At 44.4% G+C, this 17674-nt stretch overlaps 1 protein-coding gene across 1 annotated transcript in view; it reads right to left on the bottom strand.

Annotated features, from left to right (window-relative positions):
• Positions 1 to 338: 338 nt before the first annotated feature.
• The window catches only part of LOC111979206 (laminin subunit gamma-1), a 72391-nt gene continuing 55055 nt past the window's right edge, over positions 339 to 17674 (bottom strand). The window contains exons 6-28 of the mRNA XM_024009586.2: positions 15878 to 15995; positions 15147 to 15245; positions 12334 to 12470; positions 12027 to 12146; positions 11624 to 11813; positions 11299 to 11411; positions 10371 to 10592; positions 9667 to 9855; positions 9066 to 9311; positions 8577 to 8730; positions 8201 to 8343; positions 7746 to 7924; positions 7368 to 7524; positions 5360 to 5565; positions 4399 to 4478; positions 4016 to 4153; positions 3711 to 3855; positions 3216 to 3365; positions 2484 to 2598; positions 2025 to 2224; positions 1523 to 1681; positions 937 to 1036; positions 339 to 711 (exon numbers count right to left, since the gene is read on the bottom strand). Of these exons, the coding sequence (XP_023865354.1) occupies positions 455 to 711; positions 937 to 1036; positions 1523 to 1681; positions 2025 to 2224; positions 2484 to 2598; positions 3216 to 3365; positions 3711 to 3855; positions 4016 to 4153; positions 4399 to 4478; positions 5360 to 5565; positions 7368 to 7524; positions 7746 to 7924; positions 8201 to 8343; positions 8577 to 8730; positions 9066 to 9311; positions 9667 to 9855; positions 10371 to 10592; positions 11299 to 11411; positions 11624 to 11813; positions 12027 to 12146; positions 12334 to 12470; positions 15147 to 15245; positions 15878 to 15995 (3617 nt within the window). The 3' untranslated portion in view covers positions 339 to 454. The remainder of the gene's footprint in view (positions 712 to 936; positions 1037 to 1522; positions 1682 to 2024; positions 2225 to 2483; positions 2599 to 3215; positions 3366 to 3710; positions 3856 to 4015; positions 4154 to 4398; positions 4479 to 5359; positions 5566 to 7367; positions 7525 to 7745; positions 7925 to 8200; positions 8344 to 8576; positions 8731 to 9065; positions 9312 to 9666; positions 9856 to 10370; positions 10593 to 11298; positions 11412 to 11623; positions 11814 to 12026; positions 12147 to 12333; positions 12471 to 15146; positions 15246 to 15877; positions 15996 to 17674) is intronic.

Here is a 17674-nt window from a genome sequence, read left to right as displayed (position 1 = left end):
ATAGAGTACAGACGGGATAGAGCGGGAGCGGTACAGGACGGGATATGAGGCGGTGAGCGTCACATGACGGGATAATGAGGACAGCGGACAGACGGGATATGAGGCGCGTAGACGGATAGGAGGGCGGAGGGTAACAGAACGGGATTATGACGGCGGGAGCGGTACAGACGGGATATGAGGGGAGCGGTAGGCGGACGGGATATGAAGGAAGGAGCGGTAAGACGGGATAAGAAGGAGCGGTACAGACCGGGATGTGAGGAAGGAGCGGTACCAGACGGGATGTGAGGAAAGAGCGGTACAGACGGGATGTGAGGAAAGAGCGGTAGAGACGGGATATGAGGAAGGAGCGGTACAGACGGGATATGAGGAAGGAGCGGTACAGACGGGATATGAGGAAGGAGCGGTACAGACGGGATATGAGGAAGGAGGGTACAGGTGGTGGAGAGAGAGAGGGTTAAGGTCGCTCTAGGGATGGGGTGTTGAAGCAGCCGTCAGGTAAAGTGTTCTTGATGTCGTTGAGGTTGGCGATGTCAGACCGGATCTCCCTGATCTGCCTGTCGTAGTCGGTGATCATCTCCTCTTGGCTCTTGGCCACATCATTCAGCTCCGCCAGCTTGTGGTCCAGGTCGCTGTTCGCCATTTTGTCCTTGGCCTGCTTCAGTGACCCTTCAATCAAGCCCAACTTGCTCAGGTCCACCTTGTCAATGTTGCCTGAACCGGGACAGAGGAGGTGTAAGCTTTAGCTCAATGATATAAGACAGTCAGTAGAGTGATTTTGACTTGTGCAAGTAAAACCCTGACTGATGGAATATTGTTTGGTTACACACAAGCCAGAAACAATGATTACATAAAATGACAATACTTAATTATAGCCCTGCTTGTATTCTTACCTCCACAAAAATAACCAGTTTGCTAAATCAAATACCATTCACTCACCCAGTGACTTGAGCAGGTCGTTGATGGTGTTGAGAACGGTCCTGACAGCACTCTTGGCTTTGCGGGCGTTGTCCTCTGCTTCCTTCGCATTGTCTGATGCCTGAAATACCAAAACAACATAGTTGACATGTCAGAGTCAGAATTACAGACCACAACGATCATAAACAGTTGTAAAACACTTGTGAGACTTCCTTAACCCTCAGCAGTGTTCATCCACTTCCTTTTCTTAATGTTAAGCCTCATTGTTTATTTTTTCTCTAAACAACATTGACAAGAACTACAAACATTGAGCAACTCAAGCTCTGTGTAGACGGCTTCTATGCACAAACATTCTCAGAGCTCTCTGATTTCCAACCCAAAGAGATCTTCTAGGAATTCCTAAGTATTGGGTTCCTAAGGTTATGAGAATCTAATGACATCATTGGATTTAAACAGCGCCCCAGACAGAGGATTGCATCCCAAATGGCACCCTATTCCCCTATTTGATGCACTACTTTTGACGAGAGCCCTATGGGCCCTGGTCAAATGTAGTGCACTACACAGGGAATAGGGGGCCATTTGGGATGCCGACCAGACAGACACGCACCATGCTAGCCATCATCATGTCCTGGTCGGCCTCAGCTTTCTTCTTGGCCAGCTCTGCCTCGGCTGCACTCAGCTGGTCCATCATGCCGTTCACCTCCCCATCCAGCATCATAGTGTCCTCAAAGGCCTTCTCTGCATCCGCCTTGGTCTTAGCAGAACCCTGTGGGGTGAACAGACAGAGGGGGATTAGTGCATGTTGACAATTTGAAAGCAGGTATATAATTTCTTATAGGTTGAATAGTTTATTATTTGATACATCAGATGAGAAGGGGACAGAGGGGGCTTAGTGCATGTTGTCAGTTTGAAAGTGGGTTGATTATTCTATGTGAAACATCACATTTGATGACCACAAAAATAGACTTTCAATACATTTAATCTACTGAGAAAGACTGTTAATATCAAGAGGCCACCACTGATTTTGGCCACGTCATTTCAGGACAGTAGCATAAATGGTCATAAATTACCTGGCTATAATATAACAATATACCAGTAATATTATGTACCTTCTGCACAGCGCTGGCTATCTTTTCTGCCTCCTCTGCCTTGCTCTTGGCCTCCTTGGCGTCTGCAGCTGCGTTGCCTAGTGCCCCCTCAGCCTGCTTGGTCTTCTCATTGGCCGCGATGATGGTAGCGTTGATCTCTGGGATTCTCTTCATGGCGTCCTCAGCTGCCGTCTTGTTGTCATTCACCCGCTTGTCAAAATCTGTGTTGGACGCACCAAAGACAATGAGAAGAAAGGTTGAGTAAACACCTAAATTAAATATACTATATCTCAATACTATAACCATATTTTATACAACAATGGTATTTTCTCTTTAACATCCATCTGAGAGGAAAAATGTAGTGTTTAAAGCATAGTTGTCTCGATATGGTTTTCACTCCAACCATTCTGAATAAATCCTCTACCATCAGGCAGAAAGGGGCCTTTCCCTGGCATCTCCACCAGTCCTGCTACTAAGTACCTCTCAGATTTCCCAGAATGTGTTGGGCCTCCTGGTAGGTGGTCCTCCCCTTCTTGGCGGCCTCCTCAGCCAGCGCCTTGGCAGCATCGACACGAGCCAGCAACTGATCGGCAGTCTACAGGGACAGATGGAGACAGTCATTAGTTCCATTGTGTAACAAATGGCACCCTATATGGCTCTGGGAAAAGTAGTGCAGTTTATAGGAAATATGATGCCATTTGGGACACAACCCATGGACAACAAAAACAGACAAAACAGCTAAATTAATTTGAATAATTCTGACTTCACGGCTTGCTCATTATCGCTATACTTAGTGGCTGAAGGAGTGAGGAGGCCAATCAATGCTGTGGTAATTCGTCACATATGCAAATGTGGTCATTTTCAATTGCATGCCTTGTTTAATGAGGCATGTTAAAGCTAAATCTTAAAACGGACACACACTAGCAATTTCAAAGGGGGTGAAACCATCACAAGCTCTACATGAGACAAAGATCTATTTAGAGCAAGGCTTATAGACACCAGAAAGACAAAATAAAAGTAGAGTTGTGAAATTCTGGCGACTTTCCCAAAATTCCCAGGTTTTCCAAAACTCCTGGTTGGAAGTTTCCTGGAATCAGGAGGGAATTAGCAGGAAATCTGGGAGTTCTCCAACTGGGATTTTTGGAAAACCTGGAAATTTTGGGCATTTTCTGGGAATTTTTGCAACCCCAAGTAAAAGGTCTCTTGTCCTACCTGCTGCTCCGTCTTGCCCTTCTCCAGCAGCTTGCGGACCTCAGTCTCCTTCCCTCTCAGGTCGTCCCTCAAGTCGTTGTACTCTTTCTCGGTCTTGTCAATCAGCTTGTCCAGGTCAGACGCTTCCTTCTTGATCTTGCTCGCTTCGTCCTATAATCAGATGTCAAGATAAGTTATCCTTACAGACTTTTAAACTACTTCAGTAATGTCCTCACGGCCCTTTACATTTACATGTATGTCTTGTGATACACAAACACTTTCAATGACTCTGAAGAGTAACCTGTCACTCACTCAGACTGGGAACATATTTCAAAGGTTTGTTTAATACATAAAATAAATGAAATGATTCCTGATGAGTGTCTATGTCCCAAATGGCTCCTTATTCCCTTTCTAGTGCACTACTTTTGACCAGTAGTGCACTAGAGAATAGGGTGCCGTTTGGGATGGAGWCAGTCTCCACCTAAAAGAGGGTTACGGTCACTTCATGTAACTGACCTCCAGTGATTTGGTGTTGAAAGGTGGCAGGCTTGTCAGGTTAGCGTAGATCTTCAGGGCTTTGTCGCCTGCCTCCTCTGCCTCAGCATGCACCTTGTTGGCCTGTTTCTCCAGGTTCTTGGCCAGGTCCTTTGCCTCATTGTACCTGAGTGGATGAATATGATAGCTCAATTATAAAACTCTTGAGGGGATTTGAACATGTACTAGCTTATAAGACATTTTCCTGACAGGATCAACGTTAGTATGATGTAATTGTAGTTTTTAGGAGAGAGAGAGAGGAATCATTGTTGCAGACAGTGACATACTTCCTGTTGAGCTCATCAATGTCTTGGTTGGTCTTGCCCTCGCCATCTAGAGTCTTTGTCAGCAGGTTGAGAGCCTTGGTGGACGTGTCGTTGGCATCCTTGGCGATCTTCTCAATTTGATCCGCGTCCATTTTATGTCTGCAGAGGAAACAGAGGGATTAGATTTGTTTTTCATAGACGAAGCTGTCTTTTGGTTTCTTGCAGCGCAAGAATATAATCAAATAATAAAATCAAAAGTGGTGATAAGGTGTTTATTATTTGGCATGTGCACTTTCCCCCCTCCCACTCAGAAGAATTGCATATCCAGCAAACCAGGGTGGATTGTATGAAGCAATACATTTCATAGAACATAATTATTTCATAATTGTAGCTACAGTCCTTACTTGTCGGCCAGATTGCGAGCCTCCTCTGCCAGAAGGGTCATGTTGTTAGGATCTCCACTGATTGAGGGTGCTTTGATGTCCTGGAGGAGAAAAATAATAAAGTAGGGAATCAATGAACATCCTGTTGTTTCTCTCATGCAGGACGAAGGCATTAATCAGTGTGCTATGGTTGGGAACAAACATGAACTAAGGGTTTATGCAACAAGAACAGTAAAAATAAACGACATCCAAATTAGATAATGCTGTGAGATCATGAGATCAGTCCTCCAAGTGTCTTAGGTTGCGTCCCAAATGGCATCCTTTCCCCGATATAATTCACTCCTCTTGACCAGGGCCCTATAAGCAAAAGTGGTGTACTATATAGGGAATAGGGTAACATTCGGGACGCATGCTTAGTTACTTTTTTTAAATTTACTTTTTTTTATTTAATTTTTATAAATTTTATCCCATTTTCTCGCCCCCTTTTTGTGGTATCCAATCGCTAGTAATTACTATCTTGTCTCATCGCTACAACTCCCGTACGGGCTCGGGAGAGACGAAGGTCGAAAGCCATGCGTCCTCCGAAGCACAACCCAACCAAGCCGCACTGCTTCTTAACACAGCGCGCCTCCAACCCGGAAGCCAGCCGCACCAATGTGTCGGAGGAAACACCGTGTACCTGGCCCCCTTGGTTAGCGCGCACTGCTCCCGGCCCGCCACAGGAGTCGCTGGAGCGCGATGAGACAAGGATATCCCTACCGGCCAAACCCTCCCTAACCCGGACGACGCTAGCCCAATTGTGCGTCGCCCCACGGACCTCCCGGTCGCGGCCGGCTGCGACAGAGCCTGGGCGCGAACCCAGAGACTCTGGTGGCGCAGTTAGCACTGCGATGCAGTGCCCTAGACCACTGCGCCACCCGGGAGGCCCTCATGCTTAGTTACTGACGTCACATTTAAAAMAATTAATTACGGGATGACCCACCAGTTTGCTGATGGCGTCCTTGGCCTTGTCCAGTTCCTCGCGGGCGCGGCCGATCAGGCTCTCAGCATCTCGTACCCGGTTGCGGGCCTTGTCGGCCTGGGTTCCGGTGTTGTCCACGGTGTTCCTGATGTTCTGCAGACGATTCCACTGAGTGGTCAGTGTGCTGTTCAGTTTCCCCAGGCGTTCCAGCAGGCCTTTGTCCACATCTGAAAAAACAAAAGCAGCATTCACAAGTCCCATTCTGAGTGGAATACTCCCATCTAAACTCAGCAAAAAAAGAAACGTACTCTCACTGTCAACTGCGTTTACTTTCAGCAAACTTAACATGTGTAAACATTTGTATGAACATAACAAGATTCAACAACTGAGACATGAACTGAACAAGTTCCACAAACACGTGACTAACAGAAATGGAATAATGTGTCCCTGAACAAAGGGGGGGGGGTCAAAATCAAAAGTAGCAGTCAGTATCTGGTGTGGCCACCAGCTGCATTAAGTACTGCAGTGCATCTCCTACTCATGGACTGCAACAGATTTGCCAGTTCTTGTGTGAGATGTTACCCCAAACTTTCACCAAGGCACCTGCAAGTTCCCAGACATTTCTGGGGGGAATGGCCCTAGCCCTCACCCTCCGATCCAACAGGTCCCAGACGTGCTCAATGGGATTGAGATCCTTGCTCTTCGCTGGCCATGGCAGAACACTGACATCCTGTCTTGCAGGAAATCACGCACAGAACGAGCAGTATGGCTGGTGGCATTGCTGGAGGGTCATGTCAGGATGAGCCTACAGGAAGGGTACCGCATGAAGGAGGAGGATGTCTTCCCTGTAACGCACAGCGTTGAGATTGCCTGCAATAACAAGCTCAGTCTGATGATTCTGTGACACACAGCCCKCTCCAAATCGATCCCGCTCCAGAGTACAGGCCTCGCTGTAACGCTGATTCCTTCGACGATAAACACATATCCGAACATCACCCCTGGGAGACAAAACCGCAACTCGTCAGTGAAGAGCACTTTTTGCCAGTCGTGTATGGTCCCGTGATGGTGGGTTTGTGTCCATCGTTGTTGCCGGTGATGTCTGGTGAGGACCTGCCTTACAACAGGCCTACAAGCCCTCAGTCCAGCTTCTCTCAGCCTATTGTGGACAGTCTAAGCACTGATGCAAGGATTGTGCGTTCCTGGTGTAACTCAGYCAGTTGTTGTTGCCATCTGTACCTGTCCCGCAGGTGTGATGTTTGGATGTACCGCTTCTGTGCAGGTGTTGTTACACGTGGTCTGCTCTGTAGCGCTGTCTTAGGCGTCTCACAGTACAGACATTGCAATTTATTGCCCTGGCCACATCTGCAGTCCTCATGCCTCCTTGCAGCATGCCTAAGGCACGTTCACGCAGATGAGCAGGGACCCTGGGCATCTTTCTTTTGGTGTTTTTCAGTCAGTAGAAAGGCATCTTTAGTGTCCTAAGTTTTCATAACTGTGACCATCATTGCCTACCGTCTGTAAGCTGTTAGTGTCTTAATGAACACGCACCTGTGGAACGGTCGTTAATTGTTTATGGTTCATTGAACAAGCATGGAAAACAGTGTTTAAACCCTTTACAATGAAGATCTGTGAAGTTATTTGGATTTTTACAAATTATCTTTGAAAGACAGGGTCATGAAAAAGGAATGTTTCGTTTTTTTTACGGAGTTTATATATGTACATGTACGGCCCCGGAGACCGGGGTTTAATCCCTGCCTAAATCTTTCAATATATATAAAAATAAAATAAACTCAAATTCATGATTCATTTGATCTAATTCTAGTTGACAAGAACAGCATTGTTTCAACCTAGTGACACCATCAAATTCCCCTCTCGGGACAATAACGTTTGTTTGATTAACCCATTATGTCCTAAAAAATTAATATGATKAATTTCATCTAATGGCTATTGAATAGAACAGCATCTCTTCAAGCAAGCGAGACATTACATGTCAATATTATAAAATCCCCGAAAGGTTCGAGGCTTGCACCTTTGCTGGTCTGAGCCTCGTCCAGTAGGTCCATGATGGATTTCTCTGCCTCCTTCAGTCGGTCCTCAAACGCCTTGTCACTCACAGTCTCTGATGTGGAGCCCAGGTTGTCAATCAAAGTCTGCAGGTCATGCAGCTTCTGTCTCTGCTGGTTCACCTACGTAAGAGTAAAACCACAAGGCTTAGAGTGGGTTCCTATACAGCTGTACAGACATGTTAAGCACACTCAACTTTATTAAATATATATTTTATAAGGATATTTGAAGTTTATTGGACAGAGACAGTGGAGAGACAGGAAAGGACAGAGAAGAGATGGTGTGATAGAACTCAACTTTGACAAAATAATCCACTGACGAAAACACCACCAAGATTCTTTACCTTGTCTCTGACGAGGGAGTAACAGGACGGACACTGCTGGCAGCCGGGAGTAGAGCGGTTGTAGAAGTAGTTCTCCTCACACATGTCACACCTGGCTCCCACAAAGCCTGGAAGGCACGCACAGCGGCCATCTTCTTTACACTGGGCCGTCGAGGAGCCCTCTGGGTCACAGTCGCACGCTAGAGCAGAAGAAAAATAAAGAGAGATGAAAAACTGGCCAAAATTAAAGAGGCTCTTGAAACATGAGTGTGATTTTAGAGCGGAGGTTGAAAATACATAATGACAATAAATACAGTTAGACTTCAGGTTATGATGATATTCTCTTCCCATTAGACCATGTCACAACCTACTCAAGTAATATAGTCACACAACTGCATGGCTCATTAAGACCAGTTCTCAGAGTTTCATCATGTTAAAGAGAGATTAAAGTGAATTTTAAGAAAGAGAAAGCGTACGTTTGCAGCCTGACAATCCGAATCCGAAGAAGTTGACCTCACATCGTTCACAGTGCTGACCGGTGACGCCGGGCTGGCATTCACACTGACCGGAACCGATGTCACACTGACCGTTGGTGGACCCAATAGAATTGCAGTTGCATCTGTCATGATATCAAAGAAGGTCAAGACACATTACAACTTAGAAACATACCAGAGATCCAAATCCGACAGATAGCGTATTACAGCCTCTATTTCCAATAAGAAAACAGCAACAGTTGAGGTACAGTGATCAAAATCAGACAGGGAAAAGCTTCATAGACCRCTATTCCTACTAAGAAACACTTTCACTAAATATCCATATTGAGGTGTTGGCAAAGTGGGTACTGTTACTGACTGTTCACAGCCTGTTCCGCTCCGCAGGTTGAAGAAGCCAGGCTGACATGCGCTGCAGTCCCTGTTGGTGACGTGGGGGAAACACTGGCACTGGCCTGTGACCTGTAGACAGCTGGTCTGTCTGTCCACTGTGCCATATGGAGAGCAGGAGCAGGCTGGGGACAGGGGAGACGAGAGAAACCCATGGCTAACACAGTAAGCATCAGTCACCTCTGTATAGTACATCTGAACTGTACACACGGTACAATGGAACAGAACACTGTCTATTTGGGAACAGGAGGAGGTCGAGACCCCCATTAACACAGGAGGGGGAAGAGACCCCCATTAACACAGGAGGGGGAAGAGACCCCCATTAACACAGGAGGGGGAAGAGACCCCCATTACTACCAATAAACACATCAGCCAACATCAGTCATATCTGTACAGTATGTGGAACTCGAGTATACACACACACGACCCAAAAGTCATGCTAGTCATTTTCTCGTCTTACCTTTGCACTTGTCATTGGCGTTGGTGGCCAGAGGGTTTCCATAGAAGCCCTCTTTGCAGCGGTCACAGAAGAAGCCGTCTGTGTTGTAGATACACTTGAGGCACTCCCCGGTCTCTCTGTCACAGTTGCCCACAGCGTTGGGGTCGATGTTGTCGCTACACTTACAGGCCCGACAGACCCTCACCTGCCCGTTCTCCCCCAGGGGGTCTCCGAAGAAACCGTCATCACACAGCTCGCAGCGCTTGCCTGCGGAAAGATGCAATTCATAGTTTGGATTACGTGAATATGAACATATGTGAATATCGAATAAAAGCTTCCATAGCAACAACTTCTAAACTAAATTAAGAAATAAGTACATACAATACACAATTTGGAAAAATTATTTATGTTTTTAACTGTGTATTTTAATATTTTGTGAATTAACAGTAAATAATTAAACAAGTATTTTTAAAGACTTTCAAAACAATCTACAGAGTACTCCAACCAGTTCTAATTACTTGTGGTTCTATGTATCGACAAAGTCGGTTGTCTAAAGTCTGTCTCAATCCCAGATTATTTATATATTTAATAAAAAAGTGTACAGCAAATGGTTTATTATTACCTGTGGTTCCAGTAGGACAGTTGGTGCAGACAACCTCCTTGGTCTTGGGCACAACAGCACAAGTGGATCCTCCGGGGCAGGGGCAGGGCTTGCAGTCGCTGGAACTGCCCACAGTGGAGTCTCCATAGTAACCGTCTTTACACCTCTCACAACTGAGCCCAGCTGTGTTGTGTTGGCAGTCACACATCCCTTCAAACAGACATGTCAAAAACACACACGTCATGCCTCTAGCCACCACCAGAGGGGAGTCTAAGATGAGAGTTTAAAGGGCCCCACTATTATTCCATCCAGACACCTCTTTAGAGTAGATGAGGAGAGAGTAGCCTGCCTATCAGTCATGTTTTAAACCATTGGGCACACAGATACATCTCTTTATAGCAGTGTGTTATTACTGGATGACAGTGTGATCTGTTACTCTCTGTTCTGTTCCATGGTCTATAAAGGGGACATTTAATGTGCAACCCCCCACGGTTCCAAACGCAGACACAATTCACCAAGCAGATACAAATACAGTCACAGGGGCCCAAGTCTACTGCATGACTCCTGTCTGGGACATTTACCCAACCAGTCATGTGGTGATTGAGGACTTGTCTCTAACCTCTAGTCCTCTGGGCTTTATCGTTTCCTTATGGGCCCGGCTCTAAAGTAGTGCACTACATAGGGAGCCATTTGGGACTCATGCCGGTCATTACCATCTCACTGACCTGTGTCGGGGTTGCACGTGTCACTGTGTCCGTTACAGTTGCAGGAGTCACAGGAACTGAAGGGCCCCAGGTCTGGTCTGCTCCTCCTGTATCCCAGGGCGCACCTCTCACAGTGCTGTCCCACGTAGCCTTGAGGGCAGGTACACTTCTCTACCCAGCGAGCCGGGCTCCCGGGACCTCTCCTCGCCGTGATCAGCTTCACATCGTCAAGGTAACCAGCACCTGGGGAACGATGAGCACTGATTAGATCATATCCGTTTCTTGTCTTAAGAAAGACCACTAGGCTGAAACGGTGACCAAAGTGCCTTGCCTACCGTCGTGAACATGGAATCAAAGATACAGACCACCAACATTCTTGTCTCCCAGCTTTTAATTTGTATTGCATTAATTAGGCCTCACTGGTCATGTCTAAYGTAGTGGGGTACCTGAATGTTACTATATGGCTTTGTTCTTAGAGTTATATGGATATTTGTTCTGAGAGGATCTGATGACTTCAATAACAGGGTAAATCACCACCACGTTGTGTCATTAGGGGAAATGAGAAATTCAGCCATAACCTGCGCACTAATATAATGACTAGACTGGAGTTTCAACATCCTCTCCGTGATGTCCTCAGAACTGATAAAAGGATATGAAATTCAAGTTTATCAGTTCGCTAGACCTAACTAACTTGCCGCTTGTCATGGTCCAATCCGACAGACACTACTTTAGTCCTACGCCCATATTCATAAAGCGTCTTTAAGTAGCAGTGCTGACCTAGGATCCGTTTTTTTGTGTTTTAGATCATAATACATAAGATTATATGAACAGGGGAAACATGCTCATAGATCAGTAGTCCTACTCTAAGATCCTTTATGAATACAGGCCCTGAACCAGGATGTATGGTTTACATAGTGAAATGAGGTGAGATGGAAGAGTGAGTGCATACTTCTCTCGCTGTAGGTGCCACGGATCTTGATGGACGTCAGATTGTGCAGAAGCTTCTGGAACTCTGAGTGAGTGAGGGTGGGCCTCCAGGGGTAGTCTGTGCTGTCGTGGAGCCTGACCGAAAGAAGAAAAAAAAACAGTTCATGGGGCATTCACAACATCAGATAACATACGACAACTTCATGCGTTTGCTTTCTATGTGACAATTTCTAAATGATGTTATTACAACAGAATATGCTGGAAAAAGCCAACTTCAAATTATGAACTTTTGTTGTGCTGGTATTCTATACACATCTCTGGGGTACGTCTGTATGATTTCCACACACCTGAACACAAACGTCTGCATGTTCTCTCCAGGATAGGCATTTCCCTGAGCAATGAGAGGCACAGCCACTCTGAGACCAGCCCCCTCCAGAACCACATCCTCGGCTGAGAGGCGCGTGTCTCTCCTGTCCACCCGGAAGTTCAGGGTGAGATTCTGGCCATAGCTCAGCAGCTGATTGCCCAGGAACATCTCTACAGTAATGACATAACAAAAAATACATGTTAGGATCACTTCAACAATGTTGCCACAATTTAGATAAGACACCATCTCCCATAGGTCTTTGGGGCAATCACACGGTTTCCCCATAGGCTCACTTAAATTAAGTCCTCAAATAGTAACAAAAATACAATTTAAATGCATCTTTCACAATAAAAGTTTTTGAGTTAGTGTCAGTCACACAGTACCTGGAGCCACAAAGTAGATTGGGAAGTAGTCATCGGAGATGAGGGAGATCTCTCCACCAGCAGACCACTGGACTGAAACACTGGAGCTGTCACGCTGCTGGCCTGTCCACTGCTCATCATCTAGGAACAGGTTTCAAATGTTACATTCAATTCTATCAAATAACTTTACATCACAAATACCTGTTCCAAAACTTATGTGATATTTGCATACTTTCGGAATATTTCTAGAAACTTCCTCCAGCTTAATAAAATATAAGCCTTGTCCGAGCCAGAACGGCCCATAATGAAAAGGTGTGTATGGGCTTACCTCGGTCGAAGGTGGAGGAGACTGTGTCAATGCTGTAGCCTTCAGCGCTGTCACAGACAGATGAATGCTGGAAGCAGAAGCACGGAGTGCAACCCTGAGGGTTCTGGGGGTCCATGTTGAAGTAGCCCAGCTTACACCTAAAATAAACCACAGCCTTTTAATTGCAAAGTCCATAAAAAATGATATGCGCAATGGGTAAGTCTAAATCTGCAAATAGATAGTCAACATAGTCAATCGATTTCATAAAAAGTTACCAGAATAAAACTGAGGTAAAATGAGGCTTTAGGATTGGATACAGKGCCTTCAGAAAGTATTCACACCCCTTGACCTTTTTCTACATTTTGTTGTGTTACTGCCTGAATTTAAAATGTATTAAATTGAGATTGTGTCACTGGCCTACACACAATACACCATAATGTCAAAGTGGATTTCTTTTCTTTTTTTTTAAACAAATGAACTACAAATGAAAAGCTGAAATGTCTTAAGTATTCAACCCCTTTAAGTTCAGGAGTAAAAATGTGCTTAACAAGTCACATAATAAGTTGCATGGACTCACTCTGTGTGCAATTATTTTTAACATTATTTCTGAATGACTACCTCATCTCTGTACCCCACACATACAGATAATTGTAAGGTCCCTCAGTCGAGCAGTGCATTTCAAACACAGATTCAACCACAAAGACCAGGGAGGTTTTGCAATACCTCACAAAGAAGAGCACCTATTGGTAGATGGCTAAAAATGTAAAAAGCAGACATTGAATATCTCTTTGAGCATGGTGCAGTTATTAATTACACTTTGGATGGTGTATTAATACACCCAGTCACTACAAAGATACAGACATCCTTCCTAACTCAGTCGCCGGAGAGAAAGGAAACAACTTAGGGATTTCACCATGAGGCCAACGGTAACTTTAACACAGTTAAGAGTTTAATGGCTGTGATAGGGGAAAAAATGATGGCGCAACAACAATATTGTAGTTACACGACAATACTAACCTAATTGACAGAGTGAAAAGAGGGAAGCCTGTACAGAATAAAATATTTCAAAACATTAATCCTGTTTGCAACAAGGCACCAAAGTAATACTTCAAAGAAATGTGGCAAAGCAATTAACTTTTTGTCCTGAATACAAAGTTATGTTTGGGGAAAATCCAATACATTACTGAGTACCACTCTCCATATTTTCAAGCATAGTGGTGGCTGCATCAAGTTATGGATATGCTTGTAATTGTTAAGGACTGGGGAGTTTTCAGGATAAAAAATAAACTGAATGGAGCTGAGAAAAGGCAGAATCCTAGAGGAAAACCTGGTTCAGTCTGCTTTCCACCAGACACTGGGAGATGAATTCACCTTTCAGCAGGACAATAACCTAAAACACAAGGTCAAATACACACTGGAGTTGCTCACCAAAACATTGAACGTTCCCGAGTGGCTGAGTTACAGTTTTGACTTAAATGTACTTGAAAATCTATGGCAAGACTTGAAAATGGCTGTCTAGCAACGATCAACACCCAACTTGACAGAGCTTGAAGAGTTTAAAAAAATACATTTGCAAATATTGTACAATCCAGGTGTGAAATGCTCACCGAAACTTACCCAGAAAGACTCACAGGTGTAATCGCTATCAAAGGTGATTATAACATGTATTGACTCAGGGGTATGAATACTTATGTAGCCAAGGGGTATGAATACTTTCTGAAGGCACTGTATGTGAAACTATTGACATTCAGTTTGAGACGTAGCTTATATTCTATAATGAGTCCTACATTGCCTTTCGAGTCCTCATATGATATGGATATACATTTCAACAGAGACTAAAATACATTGACAGTTTAAATCGAATGACAGCCAGGGAGAATGACAATTTATTAGACTGTGAAACTGCTGTCGCTAAAAGGCAGACAGACAAACACCGGTCTGTAATTTCAGTCTCTTGTTGTGAGTGACCATGCAGCATCTGACAAACTGTAGTGTGCCAAATGGCATCCTATTCCTTATATGGTACACTACTTTTGACCACATTATAGGGAATAGGGTGCTATTTGGGACATATCTACACTGAGGGGGGGGTCATTCATTCCATCTGTGGCCCAGCTGGGTGGCTGGGAGGAATGTTTCACCCACCAGCGTCTGTGGAGCTGGAGCTGTGGAGGGGAAAGGTGCTGTTTTTGGGGGTGAGAGGGGGCTAGGTGGTGGCCATTGCACAAAGGCAGAGAGAAAAGTGTTCCAGGCAGCAAACAAGCCAGCGGTGACTGGCTGGGTGACTGGGCTTGGGAGAAGCCATAGAAGGCCTGGCTGCCAGTCTGTCTCAGTGGGGAGGGTTGAGCTATCTATGGGCTATTTTCTCCTTCGCTGCTAGGGGAACCATGTGGCCGGTCTAATTCCATTTTGCACACATACAGAGCATTCTTTCACTGAGAGAGGGGTACTCTCCTGTGTTTCTGTGTGTCAGGGGCGGCTTTTAAACATCTGTAGTTCAACATAAGGATGTGATGACAGAAGAGGAGCTGAAATGCTGCAAAGCACCTTTAAAACAGTTTACCACCCCAATGAACAATACCGTTAACTGTGTTGCACGAGCCGAATGGAGCCAACTCGTATCTCACTGCCTAAGTGACAGTCTTTRGTAACCCTGTGTCACTCTAAACCCATAAATATTCCCAGACAAAATACATTCCTAACTGACAACACACCTTGTTAGAGTATATTTTTGTTATAAGGAAATCATGTTTGTGTGTGTGCTGTATCTGTGTGTGTGTGTGTCTGTGTAATGAATCCCTGTGACGGAGAGAGCGAGTAGGTCTGACGCTGACCTGTCACAGCTGAAGCCCTCCACGTTGTCCTTGCACTGGCAACGGCCTGTCTGGACATCACACTCCTGTGTGCTTCCGGAAGGGTTACAGGAGCAAGGTCTGGATAGCAGAGGGACGATGGAGGGGAGAGGGGAAGCACAGCCATTCACATTAACAGCATGGGTCAGACAGCCACAATCTAAAGCAGACCTGCTGCGAGCATGTTGATTTCCTTAAATAAAGTAAAAGGACAATAGCTTGCCCGGCGCAGAACTCTAAACTGCATTCAAAATGATATCCTATTCCCTCTATAGTGCACTACTTATGAACAGAGCCCTGGAGTAGGGTCCCAAGTGGCGCAGCGGTCTAAGGCACTGCATCTCAGTGCAAGAGGCGTCGCTACAGTCCCTGGTTCGAATCCAGGTTGATCACATCCGGCTGTGATAGGGCGGCACACAATTGGCCCAGCGTCGTCCAGGTTTGGCTGGGGTAGGCCATCATTGTAAACAAGAATTTGTTCTTAACTGACTTGCGAAGTTAAATAAAGGTTACATTACATTTTTTTATTTGGGATACACGCTAAAATTAAGGGCTCCATCTCACTCCCAAATAAACACATGAAGCGCAAACGATAAATACATTAGAAGGAACCATAATAAAACGTTAAGATTGTTTGATCTGGAGCAGTAAAAAGATAAATGACATGTTGAGTGGCTGGTAACAGTGATTGGCTTGTTAGTGCTGGTTTTTACCTGCAGCCTGCTTCGGTCAACGTGTGAAAGCCAGGTTGGCAGCGGTCACACTTGTCCCCCATCACACCTGGTTTACAGCTGCAGCGTCCTGTGTTATCACACTGAGTGGCCAGAGAGCCTGGCAGTAGAGAGGAAATAGAAGCACAGATCAACCTCAGTTCATCATTTCAGCACACTGCTACACACAGAGGTTGACCGATTAGGATTTTTCAACGCCGATACCGATTAAAATCGGCCGATTTTTTACATATATTTGTAATAATGACAATTACAACAATACTGAATGAACAATGAACCCTTTCATTTTAACTTAACATAATACATAAATAAAATCTATTTAGTCTCAAATAAATAATGAAACATGTTCAATTTGGTTTAAATAATGCAAAAACACAGTGTTGGAGAAGAAAGTAAAAGTGCAATATGTGCCATTTAAAAAAGTTTAAGTTCCTTGCTCAGAACATGAGAACATATAAAAGCTGGTGCTTCAATATTCCCACTCCTGGAATAATTCCCAGCTAAAGAAGTTTTAGGTTGTAGTTATAGGAATTATGACGCATCGACTATTCCAACCTATACCATTTGTATTTCACATACCTTTGACTATTGGATGTTCTTATAGGCKCTTTAGTATTYCCAGCCTAATKTCYGGAGTTGATAGGCTTGAAGTCATAAACAGCGCGGTGAATCAAGCATTGCTAAGAGCTGCTSGCAAACGCAGTAAAGTGCTGTTTGAATGCTCACCGCTCAGTCAGACTGCTCTATCAAATAATAGACTTAATTATAATAAACAGTTTTTTTATTTTTTATTTTACCTTTATTTAACTAGGCAAGTCAGTTAAGAACAAATTCTTATTTTCAATGACGGCCTAGGAACAGTGGGTTAACTTCCTTGTTCAGGGGCAGAACGACAGATTTGTACCTTGTCAGCTCGGGGATTTGAACTTGCAACCTTTCGGTAACTAGTCCAAAGCACAGTAATACGAGCCTTAGGTCATTATGGTCATATCCGGAAACTATCATTTCGAAAACAAAATGTTTATTCTTTCAACGAAATATTATTTCCCGTATTTTATCGAACAGGTGGCAACTAAGTCTAAATATTGCACAACCTTCAATGTTATGTGATAATTATGTAAAATTCTGTCAAATTAATTACGGTCTTTCTTAGGAAGAAAACACAGTTTGCAACGAGCCAGGCGGCCCAAACTGTTGCATATACCCCCTGACTCTGCTTGCACTGAACGCAAGAGAAGTGACACAATTTCCCTAGTTAATATTACCTGCTAACATGCATTTATTTTATCTAAATATGCAGGTTTAAATACTTCTGTGTACTGATTTTAAGAAAGGCATTGATGTTTATGGTTAGGTACATTTGTGCAATGAATGTGCTTTTTTTGCAAATGCGCTTTTGTTAAATCATCACCAGTTTGGCAAAGTTGAAGTAGGCTGTGATTCAATGATAAATTAACAGGTACGGCATTGATTATAAGCAACGCAGGACAAGCTAGTTAACATAGTAATATCATCAACCATGTGTCGTTAACTCGTGATTATGTGAAGATTGATCGTTTCTTTTATAAGATAATCGGCCATGCCGACTAATTGGATGACCTCTAACACACATGCAGACAATCATGTTTTAAGAGCACAGATAATTCACATCACATGCGGACAGTCTTGTTCTAATAACCCGTATTGGCAGCTAAAGCAGTATCGATGTCACATGCGTTTTGCAGTGGTTTTCATTAGGTTACACATTGCACAATAATGGTAGCATGAGGTAACAGAGCA

Source organism: Salvelinus sp. IW2-2015, linkage group LG19 (assembly GCF_002910315.2).
Source record: "Salvelinus sp. IW2-2015 linkage group LG19, ASM291031v2, whole genome shotgun sequence".
In the NCBI taxonomy this organism is placed as follows: domain Eukaryota; kingdom Metazoa; phylum Chordata; class Actinopteri; order Salmoniformes; family Salmonidae; genus Salvelinus; species Salvelinus sp. IW2-2015.
Note: the sequence above shows the minus strand (reverse complement) of the source record. Positions and strands in the feature narration are given on the sequence as shown.